The following is a 27,540-nucleotide window of genomic DNA, read 5'->3' as shown; positions in this document are numbered from 1 at the left end:
ATTATGGGAAATGTCAGTTCCAGCATTTTTGTAGCTTCAGCAATAGTAGGGATTAAAATTCAGGAGATCTTGTCCTGCACTGTTTAAGTTCGACCATTCTTTTCTTTTTTTTTAATTGCTGGAGTTCCTCTTCTAAATACATTACACAAATGTGCAAAAGATTTTATCATTGTAGGGTCAACTAGTACTCCAACACTTTAGCTAAGACTCTCAGTTGAACAGGGAATACTTGACTACATCAATTTCAGTGAAATTCCATAAAAGTTATCAATTCCCATTCAGAAGCCTTATGCAAGAATTATATAGCAGATATTTGGATGTGAAGTTGCTATTGGCCACAGTCACACACTTATGTGGGCTGCACAGGAGTTTTTTAAGAGCCTGAGAAAACGCTGAATTTATGTAATGCAGTAATGCTCAGCGTCTGAACCGGGGGACACTTGCAGCCCACACAAGTCACCTATAAGCAGACCTTGGAAACATTCCTGTATAAAACAGGTTTCTTTGGCAGCATCAGCTTGCTGGCAGGTTTCATATAAGATGTGTAGTTGAAGGTGTCCACCAATCGATAGTTTCAAGCGGAGCTGAGCTGTTTTAAAATTTGAAAAAGAAAAATGAGAGGAAAAACTTCTCCAAATACTTTTTAAGGAAGCAGAGTAACTGGCATTGAGCCAGAGTTTGGGGGTAATTGTTGAAAGCGATGGCTGGTGAAATATGTAGCCAGTAAAGCAGTGGATGGATGGATGTGACAGCTTTGATATTCTTTTGCGCTTTTTCACAACATATCCTGTCCTGTTAGATCACACCCTATCCCATGATCCTATTCTATGGCATAATACACCTGAAATTGCATTTTTACCTTCGCTTTTCCACAGGAGACTTCTCCGTTATCCTTTAAAGATTGCCTTTGGTTCAATGCTACCAAAATAAAACCTGAACCTGATTTAGCTTCATTCCAAAGTGTGACTTCTTTTGTTTGAAAGTGACACCTCCAGTAAGTAAAAGATTAATCACGATAAATATAACATTATGATGCATTTTAAAGGAGAACTTGTTTCCTTGGAAATTAGAAGACACAGCTTTTTATTGACTGGATGATCAAGATTTAAAGATATCAAACGATAAACTTCAAGCTGTATTTTGGCAAAGTAGATAAACGCTGAACCATTTCAGAGTGTGGAACTCTCAGTTTGTTTGCAGATAAACAGATGGCAATTTTACAAGTCCACATAAATCCCTTTGATTGAAGAAAGAGATGGCATTAAAGAAGCCAAACTATGACGCTTTTGGAAGAGCATTCTCATTTCAAAGGCAAATAGAGGACTTCTGATTTTAACATTCACATTTAAGGAGAACATTATCTTCTAATGAATATTATAGCAAAATCAAATATCATACATAATGAGATATATACAGTACGCAAGTGACACGTTAAGACATCAAAGGCAGCAGGGATTCGGATGTTCTTCATGGATGGATGGATGATGGATGGATGGATTTTTGTTATATGTACACTTCTTGATTTCTAATCAAGCCTGTCAATGCTACAAAATTTCAACATGTCTTCATGACCAGATGTTTGTAGGTCATTTGTGAACCATGTTGAGGAATTTGGAAATTCTGGGATGCTATTGGTTACTTTAACTAAATGAATTGTTTCTTTAAATTCCCTCTATAGTCAAATGTGTTTTTCTTAAATTATTACTTAACTTAGATTTTTGAGCTTCACTGCAGAATGACATATGTGCAGAGTTTTACACTAATAGGCTGTTTTCACATTCATCTGATGATGAGAGGGAAGCTTCTCTGACTTCATCTTGAATCTCAAGTTTAAGACATCCATGATGTTTTAAACTGAGATTATGATGTCCATCCATGACACAACTAGATGGCCAATCATGGTCCACAATGCAACAGTTGAAACTTGAAACCTCCAGTGCACATTAACTGAGAATGGACTTCTCAGTTAATGGACTACTAAACATCTTGTGTCTAGTTAAAAAAAAGCATATGCATAGATTCTGTATCTTAATGACAAAGGAGTAGATGTAACTGAGCAATATTAGGCACAAAATATTATCAAAGCACAATATGTATATATGTTTATGGAGACAGTCTACCCCCAAATCTAAAGTACATATCTTGCCTCTCATCTGTAGTGCTATGGATCTAGACTGTTTCGCTGAAAGTTGCCAAGTGTTGGAGATATCGGCCGTAGAGAAGAAATATAATGGAACAAAATAGCACTTGGCTTGTGGTGCTCAAGGTAGGAAAAAAAATCAATTTGAAAAACTCAACAGTAATGTCTCTTTCCAGAAATCATGACCCTGTTACCCAAAATAATCTTCTTTCTACTGAACTACAGCCACTAACCTGCACAGAAGGAAGTGTGCATCTACTCATAGAACAGAGGCTCATGCACTCGACAGCCCAAGATGTAAACATTAATGGTGTCCTCCTCTGCTGAGCTGTAACGTTAGTTAGCTCAGTAGATGCACACTTCCTTCTGCATGGTGATACAGTTGGCAGGTGTAGTTCAGCAGACTCGCACATAAATGATCTAGATGGATAAACAACACTGCAAGTAAGAGGACAATATGTATTTTTGGTGTTGGGGTAAACTGTCTCTTTAAGACATGTCTGAAGAATAACTGACAAACCATTAATCCCTATCAAATGATGATCTTTACTTGTGCAAATTCTGGGGAAATTGTGAGACATAAAAAAAAAACCTTGTGCTTAACCTCATTTTTTGTCAAATGTTGAGATAAGTGCAGCAGAAAATTGTAAAATGCAACACTTGCAAGAAAGTCAGCACATGGTAACAGTCATACATCTGTCAAATTGAGATTTTGGTTCAAGCTGGTGTTCTAATATTTTTTCTATCTCGAGCGCACAAGGAAGAAATAATATCATCTTTCCCATTTTTATGTAAATGACTACTTGACTGCAGAGAAGTCCCTGTAGGATAATTATGAGGAAATTACATTATATGACCATTTTATTGTTATATTACTGGTGAAAAGCAAAGTTTTAGATTGACTATTACCACAATTACACCATAGATGATATACCTTTTACACTTTGACTTTTACTAATTCTCAGAAATTGATTTAATCGCTCTGCAGTTTCAGCGGTGAGGGTGAAGGTATATGCTGGTGAATACATATACCATTATAGGAGCTGAATGGAAGGATGAACTCAAGAGCAGAGGAGACGAGGAGGGCAGAGAGGTGATTTTTTTTATCTAAATACATGTTGGAGACATACAGCAGTTGACGCCATGGTGATGACTTGCACAGATTGGTCTGATACTCTAGCCTCTCCTTACAAACCACACTCTCAGAGGGTGGTTCGGAAAGGAAAAGAACAAAATGAGGCCAAACGTCATTACCAGAGGTGGAGGCGCTGATTGGATTCTGCAAACAAACGCGCACCTGCAGTCAGAGCTACACAAACCTGTCAAACGCTTCAGCTGCTCTCAGAAAACCTTTTTTTTTCTTCAAGTATCACAGCAAGGCCTTATCTTATCCACTTCAAACAGAGATGCCTCTTGTGATGAATCTCTAATGTGAGAGAACTGGAAAACTATTATTTGGACTTGGCAGTTTTCTTTGGCTGGCCAATCGTCCCACGGTTTCTGCTAGGGGCCCTCGCTCTAGTTTTCCATCTCCATAAATTGTCCCCATCGCTCCCTGTTTCCCCTGCGATGAGCGGAATAGACCTCTCGTTAGCAAAACTCATGCATCCAACACCTTACAAAGAGAGAGGGCCGGGGACAATTTGTACTGCATGTGGCCTCGCTCACTGACTGCTCTGTATTACTATGGTTACTGGTTATTATTTTTAAAGAGCGCATTTTCTGGCCAGAAAATAAAATAGCATCAAGCCTTTAACTGCCAGTTATACTTGTTCATTTATAGATTTCAATTAGTGCAGTATATATTTATGGTTGTTGTGTAAGTAAGAGTTAAATTGTTAATTGAAATAATTAACTGTGCTTTTTAAATACATGCTTATAGACACGACAGTTGATGAGCAGATTTTACACAAAATGTACAAATCATCTCTGTGTGTTGCTGAATGGATGAATTCCTATCTGATGTGTCGCTGATGTGACATTGGGAGCTATTGTCTCTGATATGCTGTCATTGAGCTGCTGCCGGTGGTGGTGCTGGGTGGAGGTTGCCGTCCATGCTGAGCAGCAAGAAAACATGCAGCCTGCTTGGCGAGGGGCCATGAAATGCACAGTTAGTCCTGGGTCAATTGCATTAGGGTTTCTCAAAGGCAAAAAGGCAATCAATGCACGGCTTTGTGCTTCTGTACAGTGGCTATTTCACTGAACAATTTAAATACAAGAGGTAGTTTATTCTACTGTTGATGTGGATGAGAGCAAAGACTAATGAGCGTAACCTGTAAGAAGCAGGTTTTACAAAGAGAAAATCTTTATCCAAGGGTCACCCTGGGGTCACACTAATCACTTATAGTGGGCTTTGACCTTTGACCTTTCGTCTATTTATCATCATAAGCTCATGGTGGCGACTGAGTGTTATTCTGGCGTCCTGATTTGACTAAAAACACTCTGATAAAACAGTCACGTACAGTAAATGACTCCAGTGTTGGAAGGAGCACTTGGTTCCCAGTGTATAGAGGGTACCAGGCTACCCTCTAGTGGCACAGGGAAGCGATGAACCGTGTCACAAAATAAGTTGTTGTCTGCCTCCAACGGATAAAAGGGTAAACGGGATACCAAAAGTGATGGGAGGAAAAGTCCCTTTGTGGCGTAAGACGACGCGGAGGAAGCCGTGCGGGGAATTCCAGTGCGTTAACGGGGAGATGTTTACTTTATATGCAAATCAGCCTCATCGACACCAGAGGTCTTATTTTAAGGCCCGAGCTGCGCTTTTTTTCCTTTTTTTTTGTACTGACTTTTCAAGAAAGAAAGCTTTGATGTTGGCAGGAAGGATCGATGCCAGGGAGAGAGAGAGAGAGAGAGAGAGAGAGAGAGAGAGAGAGAGAGAGCAGGGGGGAGGAGGGAGAGGATGCAGAATGAAAATGTACTTCTGGGGGTGTGTGGGTGAGGGGGGGCTGGAGAGGCTGCCGTCATCATAGCTCCACTGTTTTAAGCTAACGATTTATGAATCCTCTGAAAGCATAGCATCCTGCTGCACGTCCAAATCTTTAGGGGAGAGGGGGAAGAGACAAAAAAAAACGCCACAAGTGACGTTTTTTCCCAACACCCCCTCCTCCAGATCTCCCCCAGCACATAATAAAGTTTGTCGGGTCGCATCGGTCTGAGGATGCGGGCTGAAATGTAACTGCTTGACCTTACTGCACCATTTATTTCTGTTTCATTTAGCACAATCTGTCGGAGCAGTTGCCGTACACGAGGACGGGGAATCGAGTGAATGGGTAATCTGAGGTTCTCCGCAACATCCTTTCTGTCATTTGGCCGTGTAGGCCTGCGGAGCCGCTGCGGAGGAGCAACTTTATGAGGACACACTAACAAAAAAAAAAAAAAAATCATCAATCAACCGAGGCTCCACATCAAGTAGTTTGTTGCCACGTCTGAGAAACGTTGCAAAGGATTTGCCTTATATGTGCAGGGGAGACAGAATAAGCGCATTACGCTCCGTATAAAACCCGATTATTAGGTGGTATTATCATTAAAGGCCACTTATAAGACTGATAGAAGTGCAGAAAGTCTGGAAATAAGACATAATCAGCCAACAAGTCAGATCAGTGCGAGGAAAGCAACAGACAGCCTGAAAGCACAGACGCCTCACTGAGGATATGATCAATTAATGATTCAAAAAAAAAAAAAAACGCACGGCATAATCCGCATCTACTTACATAGAGGTGATGTTTTTGAATAACTCTGCTATGTCAACACTGGTCCCATTGCTCCCAGTATCTTGCAGGGCGAGTAAAGGGAAAAACCTGCCGTTGTCGGACTTATTGCAATAGATCTCTGTTTGAGAGCAGCTGCAGGTCGGCGGGCAGTCCAGCATGGAGCTCAGATAGTCCTGGAAAACACTCATCAGAAACAAAACCCTCCACCAGCAAATCCGGATCGAATGAAACCATAGATCCATGTCTCCGGGTAAATAGGGGGGAGAAGATGTCCCGATGTCCTCTGGGTTAGAACAGAACAGGAGAGAGGAGAGGAGGAGAGTGGGAGGAAGGAAGGAAGGAAGGAGGAGGATGGTGGTGGTGGTGCGTCTGTACAGAGGATGCTCTATGTGAGCGTTCCTGCCGTGGATGGATGCTGTAGTGTCCTTGCGCGTCAGAGATTGGGTGAAAAGGAGAGAGGAGGGGGGGAGGAGAAAGACGAAACAAAAAAAAAAACGGAAATCAAAAATAAGAACGCGAAATACGGTGAGGCTCCAGTCGTCTTTTTAGCCTAAGATGCATGGTGTTTCCCCGGAATGCCGTGCTGCTGATGCCGTCGTCTCTCTCCAAGCAGGACCAGGACGACTGGCTGGAGAGCAGAGAGACACAAAATGAGAAGTTGGAGCATCAAGTCCCTCCTACCGGCTACAGTCATACTGACACCTGCAGAAACTGCATGCAATCAACAGTGATCACAAGTCCACTTTCATATAGGGACTGCTGTACTGCAGCATGACTGTAGCCTATTATGTGATCAAAATACAAAGCATCACATAAACATATAAATAAAGAATGATAGGGTCATTAAACTGATGATTTAGTGAATCCAAAATAACCATATGTACTTAAAGTGATCTTATAGAATAATATAATAATAATTTTGGAAATATAAAAATAATTTAGAATAATGTCACAAAATATGTAATGGAAAATAATGAAAAACAGAAAAAGACCTTTAATGTCAAAGTAAAAAGAGATCTACACAGAATGATCTACATTAATTACAACTATAAAGCGCACATAATAAATTAATTACAAATACATGTTGGCATACTTAAGTAGGACACACCTTTATAACCACTGACTTGTAGATGGCACATACCTCTGCAGACATGCATTTTGTATCCGTAATTCATTTAGATCACTTTATTTATTTATATACTCATTTATTTATAGAGTTACAGGGACGGTGAACATAAACAGACATTTCCATAAATGTGCCAGTTTAGCCCTCTTAGCTCATTTTTTAACCGCAGTCCCCGCGCAGGTGTAGTGACAGCTACAAAAGACACATGAAATATATTCACACAGGCACAGCAATACAGTATGTAGCAGAGCATATTTCATAAAAAACACATGAAATACTTGAAAACAAAGACAGCAATACATAAAACATAAAACAAAGAGCGCCTCGGGTTATTTGAATAAGTCATAGAGTGTGGTCGCACACTTGATTGTCTTTTAACCATGATTCTGAATGAATTTTAAATAAACGATATGTGTCACAGTCTCTGGTGAGTGCTGGCAAATGTGTGAGCTGCTCTCACTGAGAGAGCTTCCTGTCCAAAGGCAGTCCACCTCATAGGTATTATACAATCCCTTCTTGCCACAGATCTGGTGTATCTATCATCAGTGGTTTGCTGCTTTGGAGCTAAGCCATATAGACATGTAGGTATCTATTTTCAAGGTGACCTTAAAGGGTCTTTATCTGTTACTAAGAAACACTGTTTACATTCACTGGTTAAAAAGAAGAAGATGGGGCGCCGGTGGCTTAGTGGTAGAGCAGGCGCCCCATGTACAAGGCTGCTGCCGCAGCGGCCCGGGTTCGACCCCAGCCTGTGGCCCTTTGCTGCATGTCACTCCCTCTCTCTCTCCCCATTTCACACTTGTCTGTCCTATCAATTAAAGGCTAAAAATGCTCAAAAAAATACCTTTAAAAAAAAGAAAAGAAGAAGATATACTTTATTAATAGCTGAGGGGCAATTCAGTTTTTCCATTCTGTTGTCACATACACACAGGCGCGAAATACACACACATGCACAGAGAGGACATGCATTAAATGGAGAGATGTCAGAGCGAGGGGGCTGCCCATGAACAGGCGCACTGAGCAGTTGGGGGTTTGATGCCTTGCTCAAGGGCACCTTGGCAGTGGGACTGAAACCAGTGATCCTTCTGTTTCAAATCCAAGTCAATATGGACTGAACTATTGCCACCCCGAAAGATGTGAAAGACATGAAGTTAGAAGCAGCTCAGCTACAATGGCAACTACAGTATTACTATGTAAATCATCTATATACTGTAGTAAATGGACTGCATTTATATAACACTGTTTTTACTCCAAGCAACCTGCTTATCAGAGGTATCAAACACAAATTTAGGGGTTTAGTATTCTGCCCAAGGACACTCTGACACATACTGCAGGCACCAGGGATCAAACTATTGACCTTTCTACCACTAACAATCGACCACTGCAACTCCTGTGCCACAGCCACCATGTTGCCAAATAAATTGGCAAATAACTGCCATTGTCATGTTATGAAAAGTAACCTTGTGTGCCATGAGCATATTATGACACAATGGGCCCCTGGGCACAGATATACAAAAAGGCGCCACATACTTTTCATGCTCAGGCTGTAAGTTTTCGTTATCAACCTGCCATTAGCTCCTTGCACACATGCTCACTCACTATCTCTAGGTGTCATTGTCTGGGTAGGTCGATTGAGTCATCAGCTTTTTTTCAGCTGATTCACAATCAACCAATAGCACAGCGACGCACCTTCTCTGTCAGCCTATTACTGCTCTCTATTTTAAATATGTTTCTCTTCTGCTGCAGTTTTTTCCTGCTGCAGTTGTGCACACCCTCACCTCCCCATCACACCTGGTCCTTATGGATTCATCAGCCTAATCTGCCTCAGCAGTCAGCAGTCTCAGAGTCAGCAGCCACCACCACCACCAGTGTCTTAGACTCACAAGTCAGTCTTTAGACGCTTTGCTTAACTAAAGACTGATGACTTTCTCCCTGATTTTGTGTTTAGATGGGCGGATACAATTTCAGAGTTTAAAAAAACTCCCTATGTTGCAGAACCAATAGTAAACCTGCAGGGCGGTCCTTCGGTGGCTCGCTGAACTCTTGTGCTTGTAAACATAGTCCCACTAGAAACACGTGTAGCGGTACAAAATGGCTCAAGTCGCTGTAAGTTCTTCATTTCCACAATCTTGTGGACTGAGCACACGTTTCATAAAACTGAGTTAAATCTCTCGGCATCCATTTTCAAGCTCTCTGTGTGTTTGTTTCCTTGCGGACGAGAAAAGGGGGAGCACACATTTCCGGGAGGGTGTGTCCTTTTCAAAAATGCAAGAGGCATTGCTTTGTTGCCGGCCGTTTTCGCCGGTGTGTTAAACACACTTTAGAAAGGAGTGTCCCCAGACTATCAGAAGGCGGAGATCTCTGATTGTCTGGTGGCGAGACTACCAGTGTCTGGACTTCATCAGGCGGATTTATCTTGCTGCCGCTCAGATGCCCCACGATCACAAATTATCTTCCTCTGGTGTCCAAGCACCAAAGACTTCTGGTAAATCTTAATCAGCACAAATCATCTGTTAATCTGTCCGCTCATATTCTGTATTAAATATTATCTTTTCTTAGGCTAATTATTCTGTCTCTCCTGACTGAAGTTGTTTTATGCCTCTTCATAGTCGTTAGGCATCTATTGATGGTTTTGTGTTTCTCTGAGGTCATTTTGTGACTTAAATCGGCATTTTGTGTCTCTTTCTTGTTGTTTTGGTAATTTGGTAATTTTTGTCTCTAATTTGGGTGATATTTTGCAGATGAAGGCCAGGAGGGCCCCTGATGCATTGGGCCCCTAGGCACATTAAGTAATCTATCCATGCCCTGTGCTAATTGGAATTGTAAAGAGTTACAGCATGATGGCTCTGTTTGGTATTCCCTGGGTTGGATCCTGTGAGGTTCTGAGAATGAGGAAATGTCAGGTTTAGTGGGTGGCTGGATGAAAATGATTTAATGTTCAAATGTAATTATCCAGGCAGTTTTGAGACTAGATGGCATCAAATCAAATTAATGTTGTTCCTGTATTGTTTATCCGAGAGAGCCCGGCAAAGCACCATTATGGAAAATTTCATTGATGCTTTCATAGTCTAATAAAACACAAATTGTTTTCATTTTTACAGCAGGTCCTCTATTGAATTAATGTACAATGTTTACATCAATTAACTGGTAATGTATAGCACTGTACAGCTGGTTTACTGGTGCTACTTGCCTCTATGTACTGTAAAATAACTAATTTTTATGTTAAAGGCTAAGTTCACATTTTTTCAAGTTTGTCCTAAAGCAATAGTCAAATGCCGTATGAAAATTGAAGCAGGTTCTTCTTGCTGTAATCATTCCTCCTGTTCATACATGATGAGATCTCCCAGTATCCTTTAACGTCCCAGTCAACCAGTCAACCAATCACCTCTCTCCTTTCCTTCTACATCTTCTGTGTGTAACATTACTTATAATGACCAATTTTCTTCTATGAAACTATGCCATTATACAGCCCCCCCCCGAAGCATGTCCATTCAACTTCTAATAGAAATAAAGCTAATAACTTCTGAAAGCTAATGAAATATGAAACACTCAAAGAGCAAGAATAGATGGCACTCACTGGAGCAGACACCTGAGTCAGTATCATGCAGTGTCTATATACCAGTCCAGTTGTGTTCTGCACGTAAATTTTCAGATTTTTTTTGAAGTCTTATTAAAAGGTATTGCTTTATATCAACAGGTGCAAACACTTTCATAACTGCACCATGTTTTTACAGGAAAAACTTTGACAGTAAGAAATTATGCAGAGAATTTCTTGTAGTTACTGTTCAGCGCATGCATGTTTTTGGGTCATTTTAGAACCAACAGGCACTTTTTCTTTTTAAGCTTGTGTTAACTTTTTTGGACAATGTGCATTTGCTTCCTCTATAATATATACAAATAAACCTTTCTCAATGGGTGCCTTTACTTAGTGCCCTGTAGCAACTCGAATTCAGCTAGAGAAAGACCAAACACCTGAATGCCAGGGGTCTGATCCCAGACTGCCCTCTCAACCTCCCCAAATGCCCACCAAATCAGCAAACTTCTGTTGCTGCAGCAACATACAGTACACTTCAGGCTGCGCTGATCACCACATCACTGTGGGGGGCCCAGGGAGTGAGGCAGAGTGTTGCTGGGCTCTGGTAACTTGCTAATTCTTGTCTGTTGTCATCTGATAAACACTAAATCCATTATATTCAGTGGCCCATACAATAATCTCAGTGCCCCTCAGTGCTGAAAAGAAATCCCAAAGTTACAGGAAGCACTGACAAATGAAATATATACATATGTATATGTCAGTGCATTTATATTTACTTCATTATTTATATATCTAAATTTCATTTAATTTAAATCATTTTGTCACATGTAATCTTCTCAAAAGTTTGTTTGAGAATTCTAATATCTGTCTTTTTCCTCTCTGATATATTTTTGGGGCAGATGGGCGGCTGATAATAACAACCACCTGTCAAAGTAATTCTGACCTAATCTGAGATAAAGTTTTATTTATAAAAAACCAAACAGACATGAAAGCCCTTTGAGAACGGTCTTTTCAAGTGTCATCCGGAGCTCTATCAAAATGTGATGTCACCCGGCCGCTTGATCCCATTCTGAAGTTCTATTTGTCCTTGTCTTTGAAATATTTTCATGAATGAAGTTTGAAAAAAGTCACCAAAGGCTTTATCGAGCACATGACAGCTTTCCATCTCTAATCAAATGAGAATGAGTGGAGCCATTGCTCTTTTGTTCCATTCAACTTCTGTGAGCAATCACTGGATTTTAATATCTCCAGGGCTATCAGGTGATCTCCAGGGCCATCTTCATTTTCCTTTTCAAACAGGCTGCCATCACTGTGGCTGTCACCCATCAGTACACCTCTCTCTGGGAAGGCCAACATGAAGCCAGACCATCTGCAGCCTGACGTCAGGCCTCCATCTTACTTCCTTCTGTTCAATCAATTATCATCCTTCGTTGGCTCATCAACTGCGCACGAAGCCGGTCTGATTTAAAATGTGTGTTTGCCGTGACATCCATCTCCCCAGCTCAGCTGGTCTGCTAGAATCAATCAGGAACACCCAATATGACAGTGCAGCCTTCAAAGGGTCTAGCTGAAGATGAAGGGCTGCATGAGCAGAGCATGGAGTTGTAGAGGACTAATTAAGTGGAGGGAGTGTTTTGCCATCTCTCCAAACTGAGCAACTTAAAAGACGACATACTCTTAGATCTCTTGTACACCAGTAAAAGGAGCGGTGGGCAAGACTGTGTTACCGGACCACAGCAAGGTATCAGACTAAAAGTTTAGCAGAACATTGTGCTTCTAGTCACTAGCTCTCCAAACAAACTGCTTCTGTGCAGAGAAGTACGGCAATATTTGGAAGTTGTAGTAGTTTCAAATAACCCACAAGTGCACTGATGGAGTTTCCTCCTTGGTTTTAATGCTAAGGTTATGGATTTGGTCCTTACAGCAGTACACATACTAACTCATATGTGATCTGGTTGATGAGAGAAGCCAAAAAAAGACACCCAGGTAAACCTCTCTAAAGATAAAGCTTCAACAGTATTTACCTACCAGGGATACAACAACTGAAACCTCAGTGGCTCTTCTGTGGCTGGAAATGTGTTGTTATACTGAGCAGTGTGTCCACGGAGGATGGCCAACTTACTTTTCAGGGCTGTTCTGAAGAATTTCGAAAAACTCAAGCCCCGAAACTCTGTGGCTCAGCCTGTCTGTTAGCAGAATAAACTACAAACTTAAAAAGTAGTTTATCCAAGCTCTCAGTTGGCTTGGCATCTGACCCTGCTGGCTCACTACTGGACTGATGCCTTTCCAGCTCTTACACAGCTGTTTTTGTGTTCCCTTAAAATAGTTTGCGCATTGAACTTCTTGGACTGGCATGATTTACGAAAGAGCCTGTAAATAACAGGAGGTTTACAAAAAAATTGAAACATCTCACATGAAAGGATGTGGTTCCCAAATGGTGGGTCGTGGTTCAAAAGTGGGTCATGGCTCCATTATGAATGGACCGCAAGTGACTCACAAATGTGTCAAGCTTGTATAAAACGTACTTTATATTTAAGTGCAGTGAATTTCTGGCATATAGCTTTCATTTTGAAGTGCTGTTTCCTGCTGTAGAGTGAGTGACTAACGGACAGCTACTTAACAGAGACAGCAAACTCACTGGATGACATGGCCAAACGCAAGTATGATGCTGAATGTATTAAACTGTGTGGATCTTGAGCTAATGACTAGGGAGAAATCTGGACCCCGTGGCTGGACCAGTTGGGAACCACTGACTTAAACATAGATGGACAGATAGATTATTTGTCAGTCATAAAATACACATGCTTCACCTGAAGACAGTTATCACATACACCTACAACTGTCAAGAATTAAATTATACAATAAAGCCCACAGGCTCGTTTCCATTGTGATCCTCTGGGATAAGTCCCAACTTGATTTGTGTGAGTCTATTATCAACTGGAAGACAATTAAGTTGTAGAAAATGTGCTGAGGCAAGATGGGTATTGGGATGTAACTTAATACAACCCTGATTATTTAACTTCAGCTAACGTATTTAACATTCATCTATGCAGCAACCCTGATTTTCTGGGCAAAAATATTGTCTTTTGGCAGATTTTGGTGAGAACTTTCATAGCCATGGCCGACCCTGATCGATATTTGTCTAATGTACATCCTAGATAGTTCGCTGTGTCCTTAGCCAAAATAACAGGCTCTCCTACCTTTGCCTTCATCTCTTGGGTCTGTCCTACTTTTATTCTGGATCCAGAAAGGATGGCCTGTGTTTTCCCTAGATGAAGAGACAGCTTGTTATCAGGCAGCCAAGTCCCAACATTTTGAAGCACTTCACTCAAACACTTTTCCACAACTGCTGAATCTTCATGAGACACAAGAATAGCTGAATCGTCTGCATAAATAAAAAGGTCAGATGAACTGGTTTCTTTCATGTCACTTTTAAAAGAAAAAAAGTGGTCAGTTATAACTTTCAAAAATGACAATCTCTATCTGTGTCCTTTCCGAGAGATGAGAGCTGACTCACTGAATCACCAACTTGCTAAACCCCATGGTCGTTAGCTTAAACAGCAGGATATCATGATCTACAGTATCAAAGGCCTTTTGAAGGTCTAACATGACCATTCACCAGAGTTTGCCCACATTAACCTACTTTCTGATGCGGCCTGGTAAATATAAAAGACAGGTTTTAGTGGGATTTTCTGAATCCTGACAGAGGTTTAGCCTTGAGTAACTTAACTGTATTTTCAAAAAATGGGTCAAATTGAAATTGCAAAACATGTATCCCCAACTGAGAGTGAAGGTATTTGCACAGTGAGGTCATTTTTTTTTTCATCCAAAGTTGACGCAGGTCTAAAAAGACATATGACAACATGTTGTGTCAATATCACACTGCCTGGGAAACTTTCGTCCATCATTATAGTTTTAGGGACAGGTTCGATTTTTCTGCAGATTTAGAGAGTTGGTGACCAAGAAGCAGTGAAGAAAATGTGGCAGAAGAACACATCTGCAACAAGAGAAAGGAACAGGTCACACGATATCCTTTCGTAAATCAGATAGCCCACTTTCAACAGGTCACATAGTGACATTCAGGTGGATGATGATGATGATGAGAAAGGGAATGTGGACTGCATACAGATAGAGAGAGTGACAGTATGGAGACAGAGAGGGAGGATGGCTCAGCCCCTTCAGCTGCGGTGCCAACTACAAGACGGCAGCAGAGAGTGGTTACAGACAGGGAGGTAATCCAGTGGAGAGAAGCATGGGAGCAAATGTGTGTTTACATTTCGCTTGTATTGTGCATTTTCACAACAAATACAACAATAAAACCCATTGGAGTCAGCGTACAGGGTTTCTGTGAGGTACAATTTTTTTCAGATGACGGATTTTTAAAAAAAATACGAAAAAACTGACTCAGTGTGCAAAAGCCTTAAAATGGCCTTCAAAAATAAAAATATACAATATACAAGTTGAAGCTTGTATACTTGACCAATTTTCCTTCCCTCTCTGTTGTGTGTTTTTCCCTCAGCTGAATCAGTGATGCTTGCACATTATTTTTTCTGTATTACTTGCAGGTAATTACACTGTTTCCCTCTCTTCTGTGGTGCACTGTACGTGTCACCACGGGAGTTAAGAATAAGCTTTTAAGTAACCTTATGAAACTTTCATCTTAACCTACTCTCACAACTTCCTGTGTGATTTTTCTTGAGTACCTCATATACAACATGCAACTTAGGTTATTAAGAATATATCTGTCATGTGCCAGTTATTATTGTACAGTACAACTCAATCCCTTTTACATTTAGGAATTTGGCCCACTCTGTCACATAGGGTGATTTGTTGATGCACTCACTGGCTGTCCCTTTTATATTTTGCTTACAGGATAGGCTCTCTAATAAATATGGATTGTAAACCAGTGGCCCCTTGGTACAGACACATACGGGAAAAGGCCCCTTCTTTCTCAGAGCACCTTGCCATTTTGTTTGCAGGTGTTTTAAATGTTTTTCTGCAACCCAATCTCCAGGATTAATGTTTCTGCAAATCAGGGATATGTTACATTTGTATGTTTTATGCAGCGGATGTACTGAAAGTTTACATTTCTTTGGTTATGATTAAGAAAAGATCATGACTTGACTTAAAATACCCATGTCTGATTGCACAAACGCCACCAGAAACCATGGGTCGCTCAAAAGACTGAACTTTAGTGGCATAAACTCACCTGGAAAAGCAGTGGTAGGGTGCTAAAAAAACACCTATGCTTGGTGTTACAGTTGCCACTGGAAACGAAGCAATAGGTTGTTAAAAAAACACCCACGTTTAGTCTCACAAATGCCACTGGAAACGCAACCACAGGTTATTTAAAAACACAGACAATTGATAGCACAAATGCAACTGGAAATGTAGTGATTAGCTTCCAAAAAACACCCCCATTTGGTGACACAAATGCCACTGGAAATGCAGCAATGGGTTGCTAAAAACACCCACAACAGGTAGCACAAATGCCAGTGGAAATGCAACCATGGGTTGTTAAAAACACAGACGTTTGGTGGCACAAACGCTCTTGGAAACATAGTGATGGGCTGCCAAAAAACATCCACATTTAGTGGTGGAAAAGCTCCTTGCAACACTTTGATGACTGCCTTAAAAATAAAAAAAAAGGTTGTTTGTTGGTTGCGAACACTGGTCGGCAGTGGTCTGCTGATTGACAGTCATCTTACCTAGGTGTCACACCATCCACCATCCCCTCCAACTATCAGTGACAAAGTCAACTCATATACTACGTCACTTAAGAAATGTTGATATAGTGCCAATAAAACGTACCAACCTATCAATGTTTTGCAGACACCACTGGTGACTGGGCTGTTCTCCATGGTGTTTTGCAGCATTAAAGGAATAATCCAACATTTTGGTATATTGGCTAATTCATTTGCTTTTTGTCTCTCTCCAAGAGAAGCTAAGCTAACAGCTGCTGGCAGTAGCTTCATATTTAAGGTACAGATATAAGAGCAGTATCAGTCAATCAAAAACATGGGAAACAGCTGGCTCTGTCCAAAAGTAACAAAATCAACCTACAAACACATATCTTTCAGCTCTCTTTCGGCTGTTGCTTTATATTTACAAAACAGCTATGAGAGTGGTATTGATCTTTTCCAAAGAGGTCAAACTATTCCTTTAAAGGATTAGGATTAAAAAACTGTCACTTTAAACAGAGGCTCCAGTTTAGGGATCTCCTTGCTATGTAGGGTGCTGGGCCTCCTTCCATAATGAGCATGCCTACCATCCACTAAAGATACCTTTGGATACTTATGGTACCACCCTGTTTTGTGCATGTGTTGGTGTTGTCTTTGGGTAAGATCAAAAGGGGACCAAATGTCAAATCACTACTGGTTTGTCTATTTATAAGGGTAGTAAGCCTAAGAAGTCAATTCTGTGAATATTTCACTGACTACTATAAAACTACCCATCAGCAAGGTATTTAACCCCAGTAGCTCATGAGGGTCTGTTCTGTGGTCACAAGCAGATGACGACCAGGCTGCTTCCAGGGGCCGACAGCTCGAGAATAATTGTAATTGGCAACATCATGGGGCTAGATGGACTTCAGACTTCTCTAGATAATCACAGAAATGAGTTACAAAAATACTACCCGAGTTAGACAAAGAGAGTATATAAAGGAAAGTATTTTGCCGCCTCTTGAACTTTAGCTCCTCAGGAAGCATCTAGTGAGGGTTAAATTTCCATCAAATATATAGTCAATTTAGATATTGCATTATCAAGATCATAATTTGTTTTAAGAGATAAAATCCACTTTCCTGTGTAGCCTACTGTTCAGGACTAATGGAGGAACTCACCACATTCAATCAGTGCACACTCGGAAGAGAGGCACTCAGTTTGAAATGTTTCAACTCCGAGAAAGTTCTCACTCACGCCTCACTTTCTGGTGAAGTGACTTGTCACAGACGTCATTCGTTCAGTTCCTGTTGTCCTCAGCTCTATTGTGTCTCGTCTCACTAATTCACAGTAAGGAAGGGAAGCAAATTTAACTTTATTCTATTTCCGAAGGACGGATTGTGTCAACATTTTATTCAAATAGTCAGATCCCTGCCCTCCTCTACCAGATGGGAGCGTAGAGGAGTGACTAATGTTTTATTGTATGCACTGTTTCAGGAAATCACTGAAATTATGAATAGATTTTTGAAGAGGCCTGTGTAACAGCTTTTAATTGCTGTTACTGAAAAAAAGTTAGATGACTGATGCAATGAAGATTATTAGATGATGCAATGAAGAATTGTTGTATTTTTTAAAGGAGACGGAAGGTGAAAAGGAAAGCAAGATGGAAAAGGAAGAAAAGACGACAGATGAAAATGTAAGATGAGGAGAGTGGGAGGAAAGAGGAGATGAATGTGACGGGACATAAAGGAGGATTTGGAAAGAAAAGCTTCACAGTGACAGGATGGGAGGAATGTTTTTTTTCTCCGAGCCACTCCGGCTCTGTCGAGGATGCAGCCAACACGCCCAGCAGTCCAGAAGCTACAGTAAATACACCCCACCTCGCTCCACAACAGCCCCTATAGTTTCTTTGTTTTCACATCCATTCAGCTCCTGCCATTCAAAATGCTACAGTCAATTAGTCAAGGTGCATTACACATTGTCATCCTGACCTGAGATTTACACCCCTCAGTGCCTCTGCCGCGAGAAGACGGATGTAATCCCCTCAAACTGGTGACAGTTCATGTTTCTTGGTGGAAATGGTGGATTTTTATGATTTTTCTGTATGTGAATTATATAATTGAGTGCCATTACATTGAGCTATAACTGTAGCCTGAAAATCAAATGTATTTGCACAGGTGCCACACATGACTCATCTCTTCTTCAAAGGAGACAGGTTCACATAGAAACAAGACAATAGTAATCCTCAGCTGAAATATCCACATTGCAGTGTAACCAGGATATTTACTACATGTTTGTGAATCATGAATAAACATTCTGATCAAGACCTTAAGATCAAGTGAATGCAAATGACAGTTTGAATCTCAGCCTTTCCAAAACCAAAACCACAAAAAGTGTAAGACATGGATTAAACAGTGAGCGTATCTGCTGTAATGTCAGCTGCAAATGTTAGCATGTCCAGCTAACTGGCTTGTAAGTAACCATAGTTTACTTTCAAAGTACAGTGAAGTACAAAGTGAGTGCGTGTGAATGAGTAGCAAGTCAAGAGGCGCCATGTATGGTAGCATCCGGCACCAGTGTGGGACTGTGTGTTTATCAATAACAAACATTAGTTTATGGGGTTATGGGTTATGTTTACATTCTGTGTTGCCAGATGGGACTGACAAAAAGCCCAGTTTTGAATTTCTTATTTAGGAAAGGGTCTATCTATCTATCTGTCTATCTATCTATCTGTATGTATGTATGTATGTATGTATGTGTGTCCACATACACACACACACACACACACACACACACACACACACACACACACACACACACACACACACACACAATATGTATATATATATATATATATATATATACATATTGTGTGTGTGTGTGTGTATGTGGACACACATATATACATACATACAGATATATATATATATATATATATATATATATACATACTGTACATATAATCAAACATATATACTGTATATATAATCTGTGTTTATACAGCCTTGTAGATAGTTTAAAGGGGACCTATTATGCTCATTTTCAGGTTCAAACTTGTATTTTGGGTTTCGACTAGAACACATTCACATGCTTAAATATTTAAAAAAAACTCTTTAAAAAACAACTACTGTCTGTCCGCCTAAAAGAGCACAGTCTGCTCCAACTGGTCAGTGATTCTGGGTCTTCCGCATCTGTGCTGTTTCACCCGCATTGCAGCCGGTGGAATGACAGTAACAAAGTTTAGCTGCAATTTTTATCATTAAAAAATGACCACTGAAAGCCTATAAGCGCAGCCAGACATATTCCAGCAGCAATATGATCCAAAATCAGGGAGAAATTAACAACATTGGCAACCAAAACTACTGGTTTCCACACATGTTAGCATGTAGCTACAGGTAGCAGTGTACTTGCAGTCGGGGAATGACTGTAACGGAGTATAGCAGCACTTTCTAGTGTGAAAAATCACAAATAAAGGCTTCTGAACCAAAATCTTCACAACCAGAATATGATCCAAAAGAAATTCCAGAGAAATGTACATCTGCAACCATCATTTCCCTAAGGTTAGTGTGTAGCTACATGTAGCCGTGTAAGCTACATAACATAACACTTGGAGTATGCATGCCTGGAACAGATGGCTATATAAAGAAATACATTAATGAGCTGACATCAGGGTTTCTCAGAAGAAGAAAAAATGTTGGAAACAGAGTAGGGCTGACCCAAAAAATTCGAAGCCTCGAAGCTTCGAAGCTTTGTTCGATGGCACGGGATTCGATTGTGAAAAAAAAAAAAAATCGAATATTCGGCCTTTTTTTTTCTCCCGTTTTTTTGGGGGACCTTGAACACAACACCATCTCCTACAAGGAAATAGAAAGCCTGACGAATGGAGACCTATTATCCTGCTTGAACACAGACAACTAAATTCTTTCAACAATGTGTCTCAAAATAATGATTAAATAGATTTTATTGATGTAAAATAATATGCTGATGGTGATATTTTCCACCGGTCCGCTGCGCTCTGAGTCTGGTGTCAGTGACACATGCTGCTCTGAGTCGCGCATCTTTTTGCTTGCGCTGCAGTGCGCACAGAGGGTTGTAATTTTTAGTGTTAAATCAAAAGTTAAACACTACTTAAAAGCAACCAGAAGTGTTTTTTTCATTTGTGAATATTTTTATCTGAGTTCTAGGGTTGCAAGAAACTGCCTTTTTGCCATAATTTGTAAGTTATTAACTTTTTTGAACTTTTTTTTTTTTCACTCAGCACCTAACATTTAGTCAGTCATTGCATGTCCAGCTGAGCTAAACTCAGTGCTGTCAGTCTCAATCATACCACTCAAGGAGAGGAGGGGCTAATTTATTGGAGTATCACTTTTCAGTAATGTAATCCATGCTAATGGTACAAAAAGTAGTCCAAATAACCACAACCTACCAAATCTGGCAACACTGGGGACACTACTGAGTTACTGACTGTTCTTTATTTGTGCTACCTTTGTCACATAATTGCGGTTTGTTGCCACAGATGATGCTGTCCAGTATAAGCTGCAATATATTTTATAAGGTATATGCAATTTTGTGTGTGTAAAATCTTATTTTGTAGAGTTACCTGTAACTATAGATATGATGTAAATTTAGCTTGACAATTACAATATTTCCATCTGAATCGTAGTAAAGTAAGTAGATTAAGATAAAGTAGCATGAAATGGAAATACTCAAGTAAAGTAGAAGTACCTTGAATTGCACTTAGGCACACTCATCTTTTGCCACATCTTGCTTTAATAATAGAACAACTCTTTCTATATTTAGTACACACTATATCACTGGGCCTCTTATTGCATTTGGCTTCTTAGTTTGCAACATGAGAGGGCAAAGGTTCCCTTATTTTGAAGTGTTTCTCTTCTCAGCGTGGCCACTGGGAGGAGGAAGACGCTGGGGGACCCTGTGTCTGTCATCTATAATTAGAAGCACTTCTGCTTAGCTGGACTGTTATCTTGCCCACCTACTGTACAGTAACTGAAGGGAGCGAGCTGCTTTAAGGTGGTCATTCTTTAAGATCAGCCTACACAAACACAACAGCATCATAACAGAGTACACGTGAGCACTCAGTGTCCCCACGCAGAACAAACTAGGTGTCATATGGGTTTTGAAATTCTTAGTAAATCTCCGGCCTTTTCCTCTGTTTCCAACCGGTGGTCTCAATGTTGAGCAGGATTCATCCGACAAAAGGCATGACTGTCTCAGCCGTCAGCCTCGGTTAAATGAAACATCAAGGCACATCCCTGCCACCAACTGATTAAAAATGGATTAATCAAGTTTGGTTATAGGCAGAACAGTATAGAGATTCAATTTATCACCCAAGCCTATTTAAAACGTAATTACATCACAAGCGTTGATAGATTTGAACAAGGCACAAAGGTTTTTAGATGTTTCAAATTAGCAGAGCCCTGACACCGCAGCTTCATTCACTCTGTTTAAGTCAGTGACAGCAGCGATGTCCTTGCCAGGCCTGTTGTCTGACAGCCTTGGAGGAGGAAAAAATGATTTGAACAGGGAAATAATTGAAAATGTTTTATTTGTGTATATGAACAACAGAGAATAAACTGAAATGTAGCTGTTGCCCAGTGTTGCATCTGTGATGCCAGAGATCACTTATAAAGTGACAGCAGGTTTCAGTTAAATTTTGATGGTGATGCTACACTTGGATTACCAATAATGTGACCATGAACAGTGGTCTAAGATAACAGTGGAGAGGCTTGAAAGTTGGACTGGGGATAAAAACAAAAGCTTTCAAATCTTTTAGAAAATAAGGTTCAAAACAATCGAATGTTTCAGCATTTCAACCTGCCAGAAACAGAGTGTGCACATTGTTACACAAACCCTGTCTTTTGAAACACTTTGCTGAATTTTCAAAAGAACTTTTTCCCTCTGCAGGAAAACAGTGCCACTGTAGAGCGGCAAGCATGTAGCAACATGGGGAATCTTTAAAAGTTCAATCCAGATTCCTGATATTATTTTAAGACTGGGTAGATACACACCTGACAAACTCTTTCTGTACTGGACCAACATAGCTCTGAGTGTTACTAACGCTGCCATCAAAATTCTCCGCGTTCACTTCCCGTCTCTGCAGGATTCGCGCTGCTCTTTATGCTTACTGCAGAGGGAGAGGAAATAAAAAATGAATAACAAGTGATTTCTAGATGGCTCACAATTAGCTCACTGGCTGTGTGATTGGAGTGAAGAGCCCCCTGGAATGCTGTAAAGATGTGGGTTTGTGAGCACAAGGTTGTGTATTCAAATGTGTGACCTGCTGGGATAATTTGGGCTGGAAAAAAAATGAGAGCAAAGTGCCCGCATCATACACTCGTCTCCTGTCGAGGTGCCATTTGGCAATGTATTTAACACCTTAATGACTCAGCTAGCAGCAGAAGTGGGAGATCATCTGGAGTCACTAACAAAACGACTGAGGTCACACCGGGCAGATCCAGGTGTGAAACAGTTGAACTGTTTTGTATAAAGATTAGAGTTGATGGTGTGGGTTAAAAATTGAAGAAGTAAACCAACCTGTGCAGTTTGAAGTGAGCATTATTTTTTCAATATTTGCTTCTTTCCAAATCTTTAAGTCTGCTGATTTTTTTGGCCACTGTGGGGCATTGTAAACAAGCTGTAAACAAAACTCCTAAATATCATCTATAGATTGACATGGCAACAGTGTTAGCAAACAGTTGCTTATTGACACACCAACATCAGCATTCATTTGGAGTCATTTTTCTTTTCCTTTATACTTTTTTTTGTTGCTAAATGTGCTACTACAATATGTTCACCAGCTCATTGCTAATACTGTACGGTGGCTTTTTGAACATTCTTTGCTTAAACAGCATCTGGATGTCATGACTCATGATATGTGATGTCATGGGCCGTTAAACCAAAACAATAAGCTAAACATCGCTAAAATGCCCTGTAGAGCTGTGGAAAACTGCAGTTGGGTAATCACTTTCTGTGGGGCCACCACTAAGAGCAATGCCCTTTACTTTATTTTTAGTCATTTGTCTTCTTAAAAAAAAAAAGATTATTGCGTAACTGAATGTTCACTGTGTAGGATTTATTGGCATCACTGAAGTGAAACTTCTCCCGTGTTGCAAGTGTGTGGAAGGACTATGGTGGCAGGTGCAAAACATAAATAGTCTCATCTAGAGCCAATGTTTGGTTTGTCTGTTCTGGGCTACTGTAGAAATAACATGGCGGACTCATTGGGAGAGGACTTGCTCTGTATGTAGATAAACGGCTCATTCTAAGGTAACGAAAAGACAGCAATTGTTGTTTTCAGGTGATTAGAAACTAAAGAAAACATTCTCCATTTCTGCCAATATGTCCCCCTAAGTCCTGCCACCCTGGATCCTCATATGAGAACACTACATTTTGAGTTTGCTGCATCTTATATTTCATTCTGCTTAACATATACCTGTTGTGCTCATTTGTGGACACTTAAAAGTAATGAAAAGATGAGGATTCATGGTTTTAGGTCCTTTTAAACTAATGAATACATAGTTATTAATATTGTATTTAATTTTTGCCAATAGCTGCCCTTAAAGTGAGCTGGGCTGTCAGCTGGAAGGCTGACTGGCGAGGCGCTGGGCAAGGCAGGTGCAGATCACAGGAAGACAATGGACCTGAGGCAAAGATAGCCACAGAGTTCCTCAAAGTCCAGGCAAACATGAGGAAAATACTGACTTAAACTTGAGACAGGCTGTATTGTTAGTACCACATGGGCAAACTGAGCCATCCGGTGAAGACTGGAAGTGTAGAACTGGGGTATATGTACTTCAGGAGCTTGATGAGTGGATTGGTTGCAAGTATGAAGTGGAAATGGAGCACCACAACCAGACAGATACACACAGACACAGAGAGAGAACAAACAGTGGACCAAAAAGAAAAAAACACAAGGGAGGGGTAAACAGCAGAAAACAAGATTGAGGGCACAGTCATATACCTCTCCCGCTGAGGCCTCATGTGACGGACACGAAAAGCTTACTTGCTAGCTAATATTAGCAATATTGCTAATAAATGCCAGAGCATAGTCTTCTGCCTGTCTCCCGACTCACTGCCAGTCAGACAGCATCATGTGGGGCAGTTTCATACTGACGCATTCAGTATCAACATTTGCAGATTTATTCATTGTTCATTCATTCATTTTTCCGTAACTGCTTATCCTGTTGGGGGGTGCAGGGGGGGCTGGAGCCTATCCCAGCTGACACTGGGCAAGAGACGGGTACACCCTGGACAGATCTCCAGACTATCACAGGGCTGACACATAGAGACAGACAACCATTCATGCACACATTCACACATACGGCCAGTTTAGAATCACCAACTTAAAGTCACTAACCTAATCTGCAAATCTTCAGACAGAAGGGCTCCCCTACCTCGGGATTTGAACCCCCGGGAACCCTCTTGCTGTGAGGTGACAATGCTAACCACTGTGAATTTAAAAAACACTGCTGGTCACTTGTACTGACTTTAAAATGAAGTGAGTGCATGCAATGTACTTACACACTCAGTTCCTAGTTTTCATGGGTTCTCTCTTTTCTTTCAAAATGTATTTGCAGTAGCAAATTAGGGAGCTAACACAGTGGCCTGAAAAACCTTCGTTCCCTATAATCTCATGCGCTCAATAACTTGTGCAACGAGTTTGTGCCAATTATCAGCCATGCCTCCCGTCAAAGTGTCCTTGAGCAAGACACTTGAGGCCCCTGCCTGTAAAGTGGGACACTGTTTTGATGAAAGGCCATTTTGTGTTTTGACATCGATACTCTCAGTATTGACAAAGCACCTACTATTATGTCTCACTCTGTAACCTGGTGTTTTATTAAACTGTGCAGAGCAGAGGAGCAGCATTTGTTGCAACACCCTGCAGAAAGTGTGTGTCATAAGTGTGTGTGTTTCTGCATGTGTGCCTGTTTGCATGTGAGTAGAGAAACCTCTAACTCCCCCTCCCTCCGTCTCTGTCTCTCTTAGAATCTGGATCATTAACACAATGCTCAATTCAGACCTAATGCTTCTGATGTGTTAAGATGGAAATCCTGTATTCATGTGCCAGAATCAGCTATCCAGTTGCTGAGATGCAGCAGTGCGATAACTGGTAGCCAAACGGCTCTGTGAGTTCCCAGCCAAATGGGCCGAGCCTGTTGGCAGCTACACTGCAGACAGATAATATTCTTATTATGTACACATTCCCACTGCGGGATGATTAGATAAATGCGAGTGCATGTATGCTGTTATTGTTGCATTAATTATTCATTGGTTATTTTTACTTCTCTGTGAATTTCCGTTTTATCCCTCAGGATCTTGTAATTTTTTCTCGGAACAGGCGTGTGCGTCCGCAGCATGGCCAGTGAGAGCTAACACCACAATGAATCATCACAGCCTGCTAAGCCACACAAGTCGATGCCTGCCGACTTCTATCGACCAATTACTCACCGGGTCATCACCGTGTGAGCAGGCCGACTGAGTTGTCAGCAGTGCCACTGAGCAGGCTGTGCTGTGGACTCTGGCTGGGATTGAATGGGGATGAGGAAGGGGGGATGGTTGAGGGGCCTTTTTCAATTGTTTCAGGCTGACAGACCACTGGACAGCTCGGCGGCCAGGCGGCGAACATCAGCGCTCCAGCCCATGTTCCGCAGCAGCGGCAGGTCACTTCCAGGACCTTGAGAAAATAAGGGAGTCAGACTCCATTTGTTTTCCGTCTCTGTTCCCCAGGGAATCAAAGGGGAAGACATTTACAGCCGTCCTGCCTGACTGCGTCCGACTCACTTAAGAGGTCCGTTTTCGCCTCGCTCCCTCCGAGCTTTGTTCACACATCCAGCAGACATGGCATGTGGGACAGTTGTGGCTTAGCTTGGCGAGAATAGCAGGAGGAGCAGGGGAGTGGAAGAGGCAGCACTGGCTGGCAGGGAAGCAACTGAGAGGACAAACAACACTGTGGAGAAATGAGAGGGAGCATTATAAAGGCCAAACACCCAGAATAGGCCTCCTTTTTTGTCAGGAGGAAAGAAAATTGGCTGTATGAGTGTGTTTGGAATGTTTTTGCATGTGTGCATTTATTGTTATTGTGGAGTTGCTCCTTCATTTCCTGCACAAATATCACAGATATTTCCTCTTTAATGTTTGAATACTCAATGTGTCTCAAACCAACACGTTAGCCATTCCTTTTTAAATTTCCACTGGTGAAAAGTGAATAAAATTTGTTTTTTCCTTTAGCGGATGGAGCCAAAGCGGAGTAGCAATTCAGAATATGTCGAGTGAAAATTTGCAATGATTAAGGGCATACACTCCTGGAAACTTAAAGCAGGAAGAACAACTAAAGTCAAAAGCAAAGACAGAGACAGTGGAAGATAGCAACTTCAAAGCTGTTAGTGTGACAGGTGTACACGTATGAATGTGGTTTCCATCACCTTCACTACACTTCAACACACAGAAAGTGATGGGACACACAAGCAAGTGCGGGCAGCTTAGCAATTTCAAGGCTCTTTCCAAGATGATGAAGATGTCCATCATTTTTACACATGTGATATCTGCTCTAAAAAAAAAGACTGCTGTCATGTTAGTCAGGCATCCTTCAGATTTTTTCCCCTTTTTAAAAGACAAGTGCTTCTTACTTGGTCTGGAGCTGTGGAGGGTTTTCTTGAATAAACATGCATGTCAGAATGAAATAGTCCTTTTTTGTCCTGTGATAAGACCTTAATTATATATTGCTAGCTTCCTCAAAGACAAGGTTTAAACTACAAATGCCTCATGGAAAAGAACAATAAAATATCTTGTTGTATTGAAAAATAAGGTTTTATCTAAATTTAAGTATTTAAGAACTATTTAAATAATACAAATTAAGATGCAGTTCTCCTGCAACCATCTAACATTTCTCAGTTCTGGTCTGACTTCAAAGAGCCAACAGATGGATTGCTCAAAACACCTACCAGGCAGGGGCCCAGGGGCCATCGCAGTCCATTTCAATCAGGTGAAGCTGCTACAGTGACTTAGCTTTCCCTCGCTTTCCTGCACAGACACCTTGAGGCTCAACAGTATATTGTCATTGCTGATTTTTTTTTTCTCTACGCTTGTCTCTGCGGCCCTCCAACAGGTAAAAATTACATTGAACTGTGTAAAAACTGAATACAATCTGTTTGAAAATGATTGGATTAAAGGGAAATTTCAGTTTATTTCAACCTGTCTCCTATCGTCCTAAATTTGTTTCAAGTCACTAGTGACATAGAAATAATAGTTAGCATGTTAGCCGTTAGCCTAGATACAGCCGTAGCGTCAGACCTGTTAAAACGTAAGTGAACGGGCATCCTTTCAAGTGCAAAGTTAGTCCACTAAACAG

General features: G+C 40.9%; 2 protein-coding genes across 6 annotated transcripts in view; one reads left to right on the top strand and one right to left on the bottom strand.

The window, feature by feature from the left end:
* Positions 1 to 6,457, bottom strand: part of ntrk3b (neurotrophic tyrosine kinase, receptor, type 3b) — a 256,863-nt gene extending 250,406 nt beyond the window's left edge. For all 5 annotated transcript variants that reach the window (XM_050048751.1, XM_050048777.1, XM_050048759.1 and 2 more), the window contains exon 1: positions 5,854 to 6,457. In XM_050048751.1, coding sequence (XP_049904708.1) covers positions 5,854 to 6,095 — 242 coding nt within the window. In that variant the 5' untranslated portion in view covers positions 6,096 to 6,457. The remainder of the gene's footprint in view (positions 1 to 5,853) is intronic.
* LOC126393013 (uncharacterized) overlaps positions 1 to 27,540 on the top strand; it is a 299,507-nt gene that overhangs the window by 142,881 nt on the left and 129,086 nt on the right. The gene's annotated exons all lie outside the window — the stretch shown is intronic.

Source organism: Epinephelus moara, chromosome 1 (genome assembly GCF_006386435.1).
Source record: "Epinephelus moara isolate mb chromosome 1, YSFRI_EMoa_1.0, whole genome shotgun sequence".
Classification (NCBI taxonomy): domain Eukaryota; kingdom Metazoa; phylum Chordata; class Actinopteri; order Perciformes; family Serranidae; genus Epinephelus; species Epinephelus moara.
Note: the sequence above shows the minus strand (reverse complement) of the source record. Positions and strands in the feature narration are given on the sequence as shown.